This window comes from Nestor notabilis, unplaced genomic scaffold (genome assembly GCF_000696875.1).
Source record: "Nestor notabilis isolate BGI_N333 unplaced genomic scaffold, ASM69687v1 scaffold13583, whole genome shotgun sequence".
Classification (NCBI taxonomy): Eukaryota; Metazoa; Chordata; class Aves; order Psittaciformes; family Psittacidae; genus Nestor; species Nestor notabilis.
The window spans coordinates 3276-16975 of record NW_009922467.1 but is presented as its reverse complement, the minus strand read 5'-3'; the positions used below and the strand labels follow the sequence as shown (position 1 = coordinate 16975).

Sequence of the window (13700 nt, the reverse complement as noted above, 5' to 3'; positions counted from 1 at the left end):
AAAATACAAGCAGCTTTGGAAAAGGAGTTTGAAATCCTGAATGACTGAAATAATTCTTTTAGCCACCTCATTTCCAGAGGTGAATCAGTCACAGATTTAAGTCACACTTGTATCTTGGCTGAAGCCATGTTGATTTGACTCTATTGTCATGATTTTAAGAGTTGTACCATTTTGATTTGTAGTGGTCACTTAAATGGTTTATTTTTAAGATGGTTACCCAAATCATTGTGGCAGCAGCAGCATAGGGTATACCTAGATGAACAACTATGATGAGAAACTCATATGTGAATCTCTAGGAGTTGAACTACCTGCACGAATGCTCTCACTTTGCACTAAACATGCCATAATCAGTATGTTCAGGTAAATTGGCTTGAATTTTCTACAGGGTGAGAAGAAGCAGAGATGCATCTTTCACTGTGTTGGCTTGTCTGGTAGCACTTTCTAACAGCATGCTTGCCCTAATTTGCCTCAACCTCTTAAAACTGATTTGTCTTTCTACCTAGCAGTAAGTAGTATGTCTGGTTTTGGAGGTAAAACTAGGCTTAAACATGCTCAGAATCAGTTTGGGTTGGGAAGTCCACGAGTCTTACTTTGTCCTACTTGCACATGCTTTACATGTGCTTGGCACATAGGGCTCACACTGGTATCCTTAATGAAATGTTCTTGTGGAATACCTTCAGTGTTACTGTAATAAGCTGTAAACCAACTCTTCCTTTATGTAGTAATCCACTGAGTATCTTCCATACTATATTAAAACACCTCTGTCTTTGAACAGTAGGTTCAGATAGATCCTATTTTGAAGACCCATCATGAAGTAACATTTAGAAGATGAAAGGGATTCTCGTAGTACAAACCATACAACAAACTTGTGTTGCCATTTCTGCTAGTGTAGCCTGAGATTTAGAAGCTGCCTTTTGGACTTGTGCAGCTTCACTCAGTTGGTTTTGCATATCTTAGCCCAGTGTGTGTATGTGCATTATATATGTATGGAGCTTGATTCTCTTGCTGTGTTGACCTTAAATATAAATCGGTATGAATTGCTGATTTATACCAGTTGCTTGAATACTTCTAATTGTGCTTAAAGTCCTTTTAGTAAATCTCAGTTTAGGATTTGGTTGGGGTTTTAAAACAGATCTTAATCTCCACCCTAAAGGTTTTCTTTAGGCTTGCAGTAATTTTCTGAAACATAAGATATTTCCTTTATTTCATGATAATATCTTTTCACTGCCTTGCAGATCCAAAGGGGTAGTCCTGAACATCGCCTCTGCTGCTGGGATGTATCCAACTCCACTGCTGACTCTTTACTCCGCAACCAAGGTAAGTGCTCTTTTCCACACTGAAAGCAAGTGTCAAACATAAGCCAACACTGCAGGAATAAATGTTTTGATGTCCATCTAGTGGTGCTTTCATGAACTAAAAGTCAAGAGTTAACTTCTTCCAATAGCAGAAGCTGGAAGGATGAGAGAAAAATGAGTGCAAGGGCTTATTGGTGTGGAAATGACTATATTATGTATTTCATCTTGCATTCTACTTTTACATGGAAAGGATGCTAGTGTACCAAGCAAACTTAATGAGGTTGAGAAAGGACGTTGACTTTTTTGAATTTGAAACTTCTCTCTCCCCCTCCAATCTTACTGAAGATATGTATCTTCAATATGTGTGTATATGTATTTATATATGTATTTATTTAAGTAGGACTCTTCTGGTGCCTGTTGGAAGGAAATATTTGTTCTCTTTTCTTATTATTTGCCTTTAGTTTAACATTAAGAGGAAGGATAGAGCTCTAGGTCCTCACCATTACCAAGTAGTCAGCTTCCCTTGATCTGCTGACTATCCTGTTAACATAGTCCAGTATGTCATTTGATGTTCTTGCAGTGAGTGGATTGTTGGCTTACATTCTACCTGGCAGCCACTATAAATTCCAGGTTCTTTGCAGCAGGGCTGCTACTCAACCAAAATGAAGGTATGGTGTTATCCCACTCTATATGCAGAACTTTGCACTTCACTTTTTGCCAGTGGAGACATCTCAGGATGTTTAACTATAATCAGGTTAATCAGGGTCTCTCTGGATTGCAGCTCTGTCGTGTCAGCCATTCCATCTGATGTTGTCATCTGCAGAGTTGCTGAGGGTGTGCTCTGTGTCATCATCTAGGTCGCTGATAGGAGATGCTGAAGAATATGGGCCTCAGTATTGATCTGTAGGGTTCTCTGCTTGTTATCAGCCAGATGTCAAGCTATTAATCACAGCCCTTTGAGCCTGGTGGTCCAGCCAATTTTCAGTCTGGCCAGCAGCTCGTTGTTTCAGCATGTATCTGCTCGACTTCGAAATGAGGATGCTGCAGAAAATGGTGTCAATAGCTTTGCTGAAAGGAAAATCTCTCTCTGCACACACACATATATTTTATATACACTAAACATCTGTTTCCTTCATCCACAAAGCTTGTCCACTCCATTGTAGAAAGCAGTTTGCTGTTGATAAATCTGTGTTGACTGTTTCTGATGTATCTTCTTGTCCGTTATGTGCCTGAAAATGAATTTCAAGACGTGGGCTCCATGGTCCAACATGTTTCCACAAACTGAGTTAAAGCTGGTGGGATCAATCTTTTCTTTTCAAGGAGGGTATACTGGCCCTCTGCAGTTGTTGAAGATCTTCCCTGGTTTTTTAGACACCGTAGGGAGCAGACTTATATACACGTGGATCAGTTCTTTCAGCACTCTTGAATGAACCCATGGTGGCTTCATGTATTTGAATATATCCAGCTTCTCTAAGTAATCCCTAAATTGTTGCTGCCTCTGCCTATCACTTTCATTAAACAAAACTGGTGCACGCAGAGGCATGTAAGCAGGTTTTGGCTGCGCAAAGCAAGAGAAGTGTTGAATGAATACCTTAACCTTTTCCTTTTCTTTAGGTTGTGTCCCTTATGCCTCAACAAGCCCTCATTTCTCTGAAATTCCTCTTCAAACTAGTGTACCTTGCAGATAAACTACCCTTAATATCCTTTCTTAGTCTTTTCTTTCCAGTTTGGATTTTAGTCCTAAGTACACAATTAATGTTTTATGTTTCTATTTTGTTACTTCTTCTTTCTGTTTCTCATATGCTCATTTTTAGATTATTGAGGGGCTCCCTGCTTAGCCAAACACTGAAATTTCCAGTTGTCTTTCACAATAGGTTGGTTTGTTTTACCAGTTCATAGTACTATCCTAGATCTACCTTTCATGGTAAATTTATCTGCTCTGCTTTCTCTTTGTGTCCTTGGGACAGTTCTGTCTTTTTGCAGCTGGTCTTCTTACCATCCCTCCCCAAAGATACTTACAGGGGCTTCTAAAAGTCTTCCCCTGAAAGATGTGCAGTTAACACAGTAAAGACTAATGACTGAGACTAAAGAACTGATAAAACTAGATGCAAGAGACATTTACACTGGCATTAAAGCTATATGGCACCTCAGTTTTTTCAGGCACACTTAGTAATCACCTTAAATACCTCAAGGATTTCAGGGTCTAAGCAGAACCTTGACAGGATGAAGAAACCTTCAGTAGTGTCATTCATGTCAGAACAGACCTACATTTCCTCTAGACCTTTAGTAATGTCTTCATACTTCCCAAAAGGAATTGATGCACACTGTTTTATTCATACTAAAGGAGGGGATGTTTAAGTTCAGAAATCATGAAAGCCTGAATTAATTTTAGCTGATAGAAATAGCTGTTTCCTGAGAGCTCAGTTCTTTGTTTTAATACAAAAGGTCACTTTCATTGTGATGGCACCTTCAGCTTTATGGGATGAATTGAGCTGCTGATTTTAGTGATAATATGCTTTATACTGCTTTGGTTAGTCTTTTTTTCAATGAGAATCTCAAATATTTCTTCCTTTCCTCCTAAGAAACTCAATTACAGGTTAAGTAATCTGCTTATTCTCAGCGCTGCTCTTCTTCTACCACAGCAAGATTAGTAAGCATGAAAGTGACTCCCCTAATGTAGCTGTAGGAAGACTGTATCTGCAATGTCTAGGGTTTTTTTTAACTCATCTATATAGAGGGGATTTAAAGCATAGTATCCTTCAGGTGTAAGTCAATGGCTTTGGCTAATTATCAGGAACAGCCGCAGTCCAACTCTTTAACCTTCCCGTAGAGAATTCCCAATTTTACAATGAAATGAGACACTTTAAAAGGTATCATAGTCCTATTTTTTTAACTGATTTACCTATTTACCTATGGTAATCCTAATAAGAAGTGAAATACGATTACTTCCCCCCCATGTCTTTAGTATTTGGGTTTGTTACTGGATATCCAAAGAGAAGAGACCTTCTTGCATGCAGTGCTTATCTGCTTATTCAGGGAGTGTTTCCTTAGAGACAATTCTCAAGGCTGTTTTAAGTGAAAGGTTGTTGGGGGGGCTTGAACATCTGGAGGTAGAAAACCCAACTTGCCTTGAAATAAATTCTTCAAGAATTAAAACTCCAAAGCCTGTATACTGGACATAGCTTTCTCTTCTCATTTAAGCATTCCTTTAGTGCAAGCTCTTTGCAACCGGTAGAGGTGACAGTCCTTTTATATAGTCTTTCTGTATTTGAAACTTGAGTTTAGGACTTCATTCAAGTAGAAATTGATAGAAATTGAATGATCAAAGCACTTTGATTAACACAAAATGTTTTTTACTTACTTTTAATAGATTATTGATACACTCTGTGCAGTTATATATCTGGCAACTGTGTTCAGAGGCTGCAATGAACTACTCACATGTCTATACAAGTGTCTTATTGTTGCACTAGGATGGCTAGCTCAGTTGAATCGCTGCTGCTAGACCAGACTTTGAGTCTGGTTCATGTTGAGTACTGAATTTCATTAAGAACTTACACTTGAGGGAAAGGGAGAAGAAAAGAGCAGTTGGACAGAAGATGAGCTTTTCTTGGTTTAATAAGCACCTTTCTATAGCTTGTACATGCAACTTGAAGGTGAAGAATAAAAGGATCTATCTGCTACACAGCAAAATCTAGTTTTCTTTTGGATCTTGTGCATGCTCAGAAGAGTGCCTATAGAAAGAGCCCTGTAGCATAGGAGTATTTCTGTTGCTTCTTGTATAGCTGAGTTCAATGGGATGACCTTGATAGGAAAAACACTGGTCACTGCAAATTTAAGTGCTGGTTTCAGTTAGGACTTGTGTTAACCCGTTGGTGACCTGGTGACCAAAGGAAGACTGTAAAGCAGGTGCAGTACTCGAGCTTTGCTGTTTGTTTGCAAACTGGTCTGAAGAATCTGCTGCTGCTTTAGTATTTATTTGAGCTTCAAGCATGGGTAAGATAGTTTAGTTCCTTCAGCTGAAGGTACTCCGTTCATCCTACCTGGCTGTGTTGTTTTACTAAACCAAGAAACCATAATAGAACCTGATGTTTTGTCTCACTGGACTGCAGGAGGGAAAAGTGGGAAGGTGGTTTAGGAGCACTTAGGGAGGGTGAATCTGTGCTGGTTTGAGCTGCTGAGCAGCCTTGGGTTATTGGGGCAATACTTTCTCAACATGGTTATGAAGGCGGCTGTATCAGATGTGAGGGCATCTTGAAGGCAGGCACTGGCATCCACCTCTTAAGCCCTTCCACTTCTTTCTTTAAGCTTTTAGTCTTGTAATTTCTAAAGCTTCCAGAAATTTGGATGAGGAGATGGACTTCAGGGCTATGGAAAGGCATCACTATAGGGTAGCATTTCTTCAAAGTATAAAGGCAGAAGGCAAAGTATTTAAACACTGTTTTAAAAACCATGCACAAGAGAAACCTACTTAAATCACTCTTAAAACAAATAAAAGTCTAAGGAGGTGACAGAAGTAGTGAACATGCAAAGTCTGGTTTTCCTTTTTAAACTAGGCTTTATGTATTCCTTCTAAATGAAAAAGGAGGTAGGTTTGTTTAGACTGAGCCTTACTTCCGTGTAAGACTGTAAGCATAGGGTTGCTATTCAGATGGAGTTGCTCTAATATGCAGAGTTTCTTTGAAAACCTAAGGGTTTTCACTTTGAAAACTAAATAGTAATTCAAATGTGCTTCCAAAACCCTGCGAACTATAGTTTCTATTTAATGTGTAGCATGCTGCATGTTTCCCTTCTTTCTCTCTAGGCTTTTGTGGATTTCTTCTCCCGAGGCCTCGAGGCAGAATACAAGAGCAAGGGCATCATTGTGCAGGTGAGTAGAGTTTGTTTCATCTAAGTTTGGTTGCCACAGCAACATTGGTGTCTTGATAACAAAAGAGAATCAGCATATTCTCTTATTCATGAATGTGTGACACAGATTATGGATAAGGATTTCCTTTGATCCCATTAGCAGCTTGCTTAAGGTACTCTGAAACAACATCTTGAAGCAATAAAAAACATGTTGGGTTTTGAGCACAGTTTGGTTATGGGGTTGGGTTTTTTTAGCTAATCATGGTAATTGAACTTTTAAGTATCAAATGTCCAATAAAACTGTGTGCAACTATAGAATACTTCTTCATACAACTTCATCTACTGGAATACAGTTTATAGAGTGCATTTGTACAGAGATTTAACTGCTCGAAAGACTCGAATGGTGCCTGCAGTGGAAGCATAGCAGCAAGAACAGAGAAAAGCCTCAAAGACCCTTTGTATGTAATGGATTGATTTAATTTTCTTTACTACTGGGTTTCCACATTACTAATGTCTTGCTTTTTTCCTCCCATTTGTTTCCCTTCCATGGTTTTAATTATTTTTGATAGGCATAAAAGTGAGTCTCTTGCAGCTTTATGGGATTTTGCTTTAATATTACTTCTCACACACAAATGTAACTGGGGTTTCCAGCATTGCCTGCAAACACTGAGTTTTTCATTACTTATTACATCTCTTGCTCTCAAGAGCAATAGTCAGTTTGACCAAGGTGGTGTGTTACCTGTACTGTGTATCTCTTTTAAATTCAGTTAGGGATCCTCTTATGAACAGGATTAGTCTATGTCCATGCCTGTCATTCCCCTTTTCTGTATGGTGGATCTCAAAACCAGCTGGATTGGTTTGGAGCAACCTGCTCTAGTGGAAGGTGTCCCTGCCTGTGGCACGGGGTTGGAGCAAGATGGTCTTTAAGCTCCCTTCCAACACAATCCATTCTACGATCTGAACTCCAAAGGCCCTATGAGGAAATATGCACAAAGTTTTCTGCCTTATTTATGTAATCATTAAGTGTGAGAGCACAACTTTTCTTACTACCTAAAACCATAGAGACGTTGTTACCAACTTAAGGCTATGTTACCTTTTTGATGTGTTGGGTTTTTTTTCCTTTTAAGCATACTTAGCAAAACAAGAACTTTTACTAGGGTATGTCCTGCTGTTTAGTATCCAGATGTTTAGTATAATCATAGAATATTAGAATGGTTAGGTTTGGAAAGGACCTTAAGATCATCTAATTCCAACCCCCTGCCACAAGCAGGGTCACCTTCCACTAGAGCAGGTTGCTCCAAGCCCCTGTGTCCAAGCTGGCCTTGAACACTGCCAGGGATGGGGCAGCCACAGCTTCTCTGGGCACCGTGTGCCAGTGCCTCAGCACCCTCACAGGGAAGAGCTTCTTCCTTATATCCAACCTGAACTTCCTCAGTTTCAGTTTGAACCCATCACCTCTTGTCCTACCACTCCAGTCCCTGATGAAGAGTCCCTCTCTGGCATCCTCATAGGCCCCCTTCAGACACTGGAAGCTGCTCTGAGGTCTCCACGCAGCTTCTCTTCTCCAGGCTGAACAGCCCCAACTTTCTCAGCCTGTCTCCATATAATGTCCTGTCCCAGTTCCTGAGAGAGGATTGTGTCAAGAAAAAAGATGATTGCTGTGTGAGCTATTCCCAGGCTTTAATAGGAACCTCATTTAAACCTAGATTTATACCTTCTACTAAACATCTTAAGGGACGCAGTTTATTTTGGGGTCTGTTGGCATTGGAGAGGAAGGTAGCAAAGGTGATCCCTGAAAGCATTCTAACTACTGCGATAGACCTTCTCGAGGTAAGACTGAACATTAGTTTATGCTGATAGCAGATCATAACTTGCTGTAGAGCACCTAAAGCATAACTTTTCAGAGTGCTTGATGCTGTGCCCTACCAGCCTAGGATGTACCTTCAGCTAAACCAGTGGGCAGCAATGAAGGATGCTACAGAGGTACTCCCTGACCAGGTACAGGTTCAGCATACAGGGTGGTCTGTGTGTGCTCGAAGCTCTTGAAGTGAATTAAGCTGGAACAGCTTTTAGTGGTTTATGTCTCCTCGTTACTTTCTCTTCTCATGGGGCTTTCCACGTCATTCCCTGACTTCAGCCCCAAACTGTCCTGCAATGGGTCAGTTTTTACAATCCTGAAAATTTCTTACAGCTCTCTTTTCACTTTCACCCTTCTATATTACTTCTATCTCCCCAGTGTGTTTCCAACTGTATTACTTGCAGATTTAGCTTCATTATCAGACAGTTGTTCTTCTGATCTGTTTCGTGTACTGTAGTCACAGATTGCAACTGAGGCTGAAGGAGAAAGAAGTGTTCTTCCTGTGTGCATTTGTCTCCTTCTCCCCAAATTTTGTCTACATAGTACTGTCAGTTTAAAAGGAGAATGAAGAAGAAGGTACTGTTCATTTATGACTATGGAGTAGCTATTGAAACTGAAAAGGTAAATAACCCAGTAACCTGTGCTTGGCTAAAGGCCTTTAGCTGCCACAGGAATGTACATAATATGGGAAAGATTTTCTAGCTTTTGGGTATGGAAAAGCTAGAAAAAAGGTATTCATTTTTTTCATGTCTTCCATTTTTAACATTATGAGCAAATGAAGAATTAAATCTGGCTTTTCAGTTATATTTTCCTGTACAAATCTTAGAGGTTGTGGTAAGCTGTCTTTTTGTAACTCCCACATTGGCTAAGGGTGCTGAATTCCTGACAGCACTGCTTTTTTGCCCATAAATGTAGACAGGGAATTGCCATTCTGAGTTATGTGGGCCTGATGACCAATACCTGTCACAGCTTCAATTTGTTATGCTAATTTTATTGCAGTCCATGTCCTTGTTCCAGCCTAAGTCGCTGTAAACCACTAATGAATATTACAAGTACATTCCTGTGAAGACGAGCTGACGTATCTCCTTCAAGTGCTTGGGAAGACTGCATCCCCCTTGGTTCATCTCTGTGACCTTCAGAAGTGTGATACTTTTAATTCCACGCTTACACTTCCAGCTGAGATCACCATTCGAACCAGTAAACTTTTACCATTCCACTGTGTGAAAAACCTAACATAATGTAGTAGGATTTTAGCAATCTCTGGAGTTCAGCCTAAAGTATATCACTTTTGCTCAAGGGGATTGCCGCCTTTGTGGAAGCTTAGCTTAGGTTTGATAGTATATACTGCTTTTATTGCAGTTTTGCCATCTTTAGATTAAAAATATACTCCTTCTGGCTGACCAGCTTAAGTTTACAGAAGCAGCACAGTAATAGCATAGGTTAAAAATCTGTGTGTGCTTACATGGAGAGAAAGAGAGAGGCAAAAAGAAGAGGAATGGGAAAGAAGATGACAAGGACTTGTCTCAAGACTCTTTTAATAATTTCTCCCTGAAAGATTTCTGCACTTTCTTCTAAAGCTTTTGCATTTTGAATATGTCTAAAAAGACTGCTTAGTTCTTAACCCCTTTCTTCTACTCCCTTTTTTAAACTTCAGTTAGATATTGCCATTTCTCCACTATACCTCACTACTATGCCTAGCAAAAGTGTAACAGTAAAACCTTCCACTACCTGTTTTTTTCTGTCATATCCACTATATAAAATACCAGATCACAAAATCATGACAGTGTTCATTTGAAGGGATCTCTAGAAAGCTTTCTAGTCTAACCTCCTGCTCCTAGCAGTGGGATTGCTGCTAACACCAGGTCATGGGCTGGTTGTGGGTGACTTTATCCAGTCAAATATTGAAAACCTTCAAGGGCAGAGATGCTGTGGCCTCTCTGGGCAGCCTGTCTCAGTGCTGTGCTGCTCTCCTAGCAAAAGGCTTTCTCCCTAGTGTTCAAGCTGACAGCCCACAGCCAAAATTGAGAGGTTCGCCTCTTGTTTTTCTGTCTGGGACTGCCAAGAGAAGTTTGGCTCTCATCTTCATAACTGCCCTTGAAATAACTTTAGGCAGGTATTGGGTCACCACCAGCCTCCTTTTCACCACACTGAACAAGCCCAGCTCTCTCTCCAGGTATTCATAGAAGTGTGGTGTCACCAAATTAATGGCTAGTGGCATTGCCTTCCTTCCTCCAAAGCTTGTTAGCTTTCTATATAGGTCGGCTCTGGCTGCTGTAATTCTCACCCCTTTATGTCTCCCACCCTCCTTTTCCCCCACAAAGAAATGGAAAAAACTTCTTTGGAAACACCTGAGAGTTCGGTCTTTTTTACAAGTAACTAAAATAGGTGATAAAATGGTGTAAATGACATATTCTGACTTTGAGGGCTTATTTTCCTGTGTCTGTAGCATAATAAGCAGAGGCTTCTGTTCAGCACTTGAGATCTGACTTCTTGCACCCGTACAATGTGGAGGACCCAATTCTGAGTGCTGGCCTGGTTTAATAAGCATCAGAGGTGTAAGCAGTACTAAATGTTTTAAGGGAGCAAGAGACATTTTACTGACATAAGCTACTCTTGAGGCCTGTTTTGGAACTGGAGAAGCAGGCTCAGCATTCCCTGGATAAAGACAAGCAATTTTCTGTGCAGTTACTTGCCCAGGTAGCGTGGGTTATGTCTGCCTGAATGCAAAATGCTAAAAGGCTTTAGGCAGTTTGTTTTTAATCTGTCATGCCAGTTTTAGGTAGGATTCATGAATGTCTAAGCTCCTTGTGGGGAGGAAGAAGGGAAGGGAAAACTAACTTAGTAGATTTAACAAGTCTTTTCATAGCTGTTAAAATATGGCACAGTTCATAGGAAGCTTGTAAATGTAATGTCACTAAATACCTGTTTCTGTTTTCTGAAGAGCATTTGGGAGGGAAAAAGAAATGTTGGAGTGTAATCCTGTGTTTCTGTGTGGCTTGAAGTGTGTGGATCAATAGCTAACCAGTAGTGCTGCTGTGTGCTTGCTTTTTCAAGTATCCTCATGCACTATTGTTTGCCCCTTCATGCTATCCAGTGGCTTAACTGGGTAGTGCAGTTCACTTAAGTCTCTTCCTGAGCAGAGGAAGACAGAAAGTAAATCATAACTATGACCATCGTGTCACTGTGGGGATGTTGCACATATAATTTGGTGGTGAATAAGCAGCTTAGAACTATTTTCTAAAACACCAAACTAGAGATTCTGTTTAGAAATATAATCTGAGATACGGATGAAGTTCACATTCTGGAGCTGAAACTAGGTACCTGTGCTGTTAAGGTGATAGAAGAGTAATTTTCTTATCCAAGCATTTGTAGCTTTTGGTGACTTTAAAGGCAATGGTAACTGTCTACACTTCTGAAATTCAGGTCTCTGTGTGTTTCATCTCCATGTGAAAGTGGGCTCATGCAGTGTATTATTGAAATCCTATTTATAGAGAGAAGCACATGGTTTTAAGTTCTAAGGTGAGGGAAGGAGCAGACATACCAATGCTTTCTGTTTGTGGTGGTCAAATTCCTGTTGACATGTGCACAACTATGGCATGGATAAATGGTCAGTGAGACTTTATGTGCTCCTTTCCCCCCCCCGTGCTATGCTCCTCAGAGTATGATAGTAGATGTTTCTGAGGTCAAGCATGTGTGGTCGTTCTTCTTTAAGAGACTAACATGGGGAAGCAGGTTTCTGAGCTGTAACTTGCCCAAATATATTGAGTTTTGAGATAGTATTCTCATTTTGAGATCCATTAGTGTAGCAGAAGTGGATCCACACTGTAAAGGAACATGAATCACAGTGCTCGCTGCTGTGATGGGTGATAGTGACTGTGTATGCTGAATCACTAGTACAGCTACAGACAGTGTCTTAGGAGGTCATTGTGTTGGTAAGGTCCCAACCTTTCTAAACCTGTGAGATCTGGTGTGTTTAATATCTGATTAAGTGGCTATAGACCAGGGCTTTTTTGATTACTTTTTTTAGAGGCCTAGGTTAAGGACAAGTTGACAGCAATGCCAAAACCATAACTATGAGGACAGAGGGTTGCTTCCTAGTGTATAATTATATATTCATTTCCCTTCTCCAAGCTGGGGATAGGTGGAATGTGGTTTTGGATTCCCCAGGTCTACCTTGCCCCACCACTGTGGTACCAGTCCCCCTTTGTTAACAATACAGCCATGCCTCTTCCTCTTGCTTTTCCATTGTGCCAGGGCCACGTAGTTCTGAGACCCAGCATCACTTCTTCTGTTTCTTCCAAATCTTGCTACCCGTTAACTGTACTTCATTTCTTGATCCTTCCTTCTCTCCTTGAGGTCTTCCACTCTGGTACCAGTACCACCTCCGTCCTCTGAGCCCCTCTGTGGAGTTACAAGCTCAGTGTGCCAAGTCTCCTGGTGTTCCCTTTTCTCCTTCCTCCTGCATTCATGTTTCTCTCTGTATGGGTACCAACCTGGGGAGCTGTTACTCAAGTACAAAATCCTTGTGTTGTGTTCTGTGCCTCCTTCCCTAGCAAACACTGGGGGTTTACTGACAGAGAAGCAACACTACAGCATTTTCTGTTAAACAACTGGAATGAAGTTTTGTGCTTACAAAGCAAATTGTAAGAAAGGCTTTTTAACCATACACTTGCAAAAGTGGTTTTTCTAGGGCCCCAACTGAGGATGCTGGCTGGAAACAGGCCACGTTTCAAATATGACCTGGTGAAAAATGGTTTTGATATTGTACACTGTGATCTTAGAGCTGAAAAGAAGTCTGGCTCAAGCTGGAATTCAGTGTACAGGTTATCTAATTTCCAATGATTTTAGTTCCTTGATGTAAGTTAATCTGAAAGCATTCTTTGCTTAACATGATCTCTCCTATGTGCAGAGTGTTCTACCCTATTATGTGGCAACAAAAATGTCCAAAATCCGCAAGCCAACCTTTGACAAGCCCAGTCCTGAAACATACGTCAGAGCTGCCCTGGGCACGGTGGGCCTGCAGTCCCAGACCAACGGGTGCATACCCCATGCACTCATGGTAAGTCACCTTGGAAAGTGTTAGGACCTGGAATGTCCTTTGTTAACTGTTTGTTATGGAAGAGTAAGAATAATTTTGAATGTTAATCATTTGTGTTCTTTAACTTCTAATCATAACGGTAATGTTTGTGTGTGCTGGTAACTGTTACGATCTCACTTAGTACAGGCTATGGAAAGCTAAGACTTCTCCTCTCCCTTTTTTTCCTTTTAGGGATGGCTCTTCTCTTTTCTACCTGCATCTACTGTCATTAATATACTCATGAAAACAAACAAACAAATACGGGCTCGTTATTTGAAAAAGATGAAGGAGAATTAACTTGGAAGCATCTTGATCTCGGGAGCTTGGGATTCCTGCAGATTCCATACCCACTAGACTGAATGTTTTAAACATCTTCAATCGTAGGTGTACTTTCTAACAAGCAAACCAGTCTTGTTTTGAGGATACAGCTGAAACAAGACCGTTGGCTTCTAATATTGATTTAAAAATAGGCTTTATTTGTTTATAGATATCAAGGGGGGGAGTGCTTTGGACTAAAATAGCACTGTGCTTTAAGAAATACTCACATAGACTTGATCAGACATTGTGCTGTTGAGGAACAACTTGGTTGTATAGTGTCCATCACATCTGTGTATTGTGCGCATGG

General features: G+C 40.5%; 1 protein-coding gene across 1 annotated transcript in view; it reads left to right on the top strand.

Annotated features, from left to right (window-relative positions):
- The window catches only part of HSD17B12 (hydroxysteroid (17-beta) dehydrogenase 12), a gene marked incomplete at its 5' end in the record, with an annotated part of 29519 nt that extends 16147 nt beyond the window's left edge, over positions 1–13372 (top strand). Inside the window, 4 exons of the mRNA XM_010011621.1 lie at positions 1236–1317; positions 6097–6162; positions 12908–13057; positions 13268–13372. Coding sequence (XP_010009923.1) covers positions 1236–1317; positions 6097–6162; positions 12908–13057; positions 13268–13372 — 403 coding nt within the window. The remainder of the gene's footprint in view (positions 1–1235; positions 1318–6096; positions 6163–12907; positions 13058–13267) is intronic.
- Between the last annotated feature and the right edge of the window lie 328 nt (positions 13373–13700).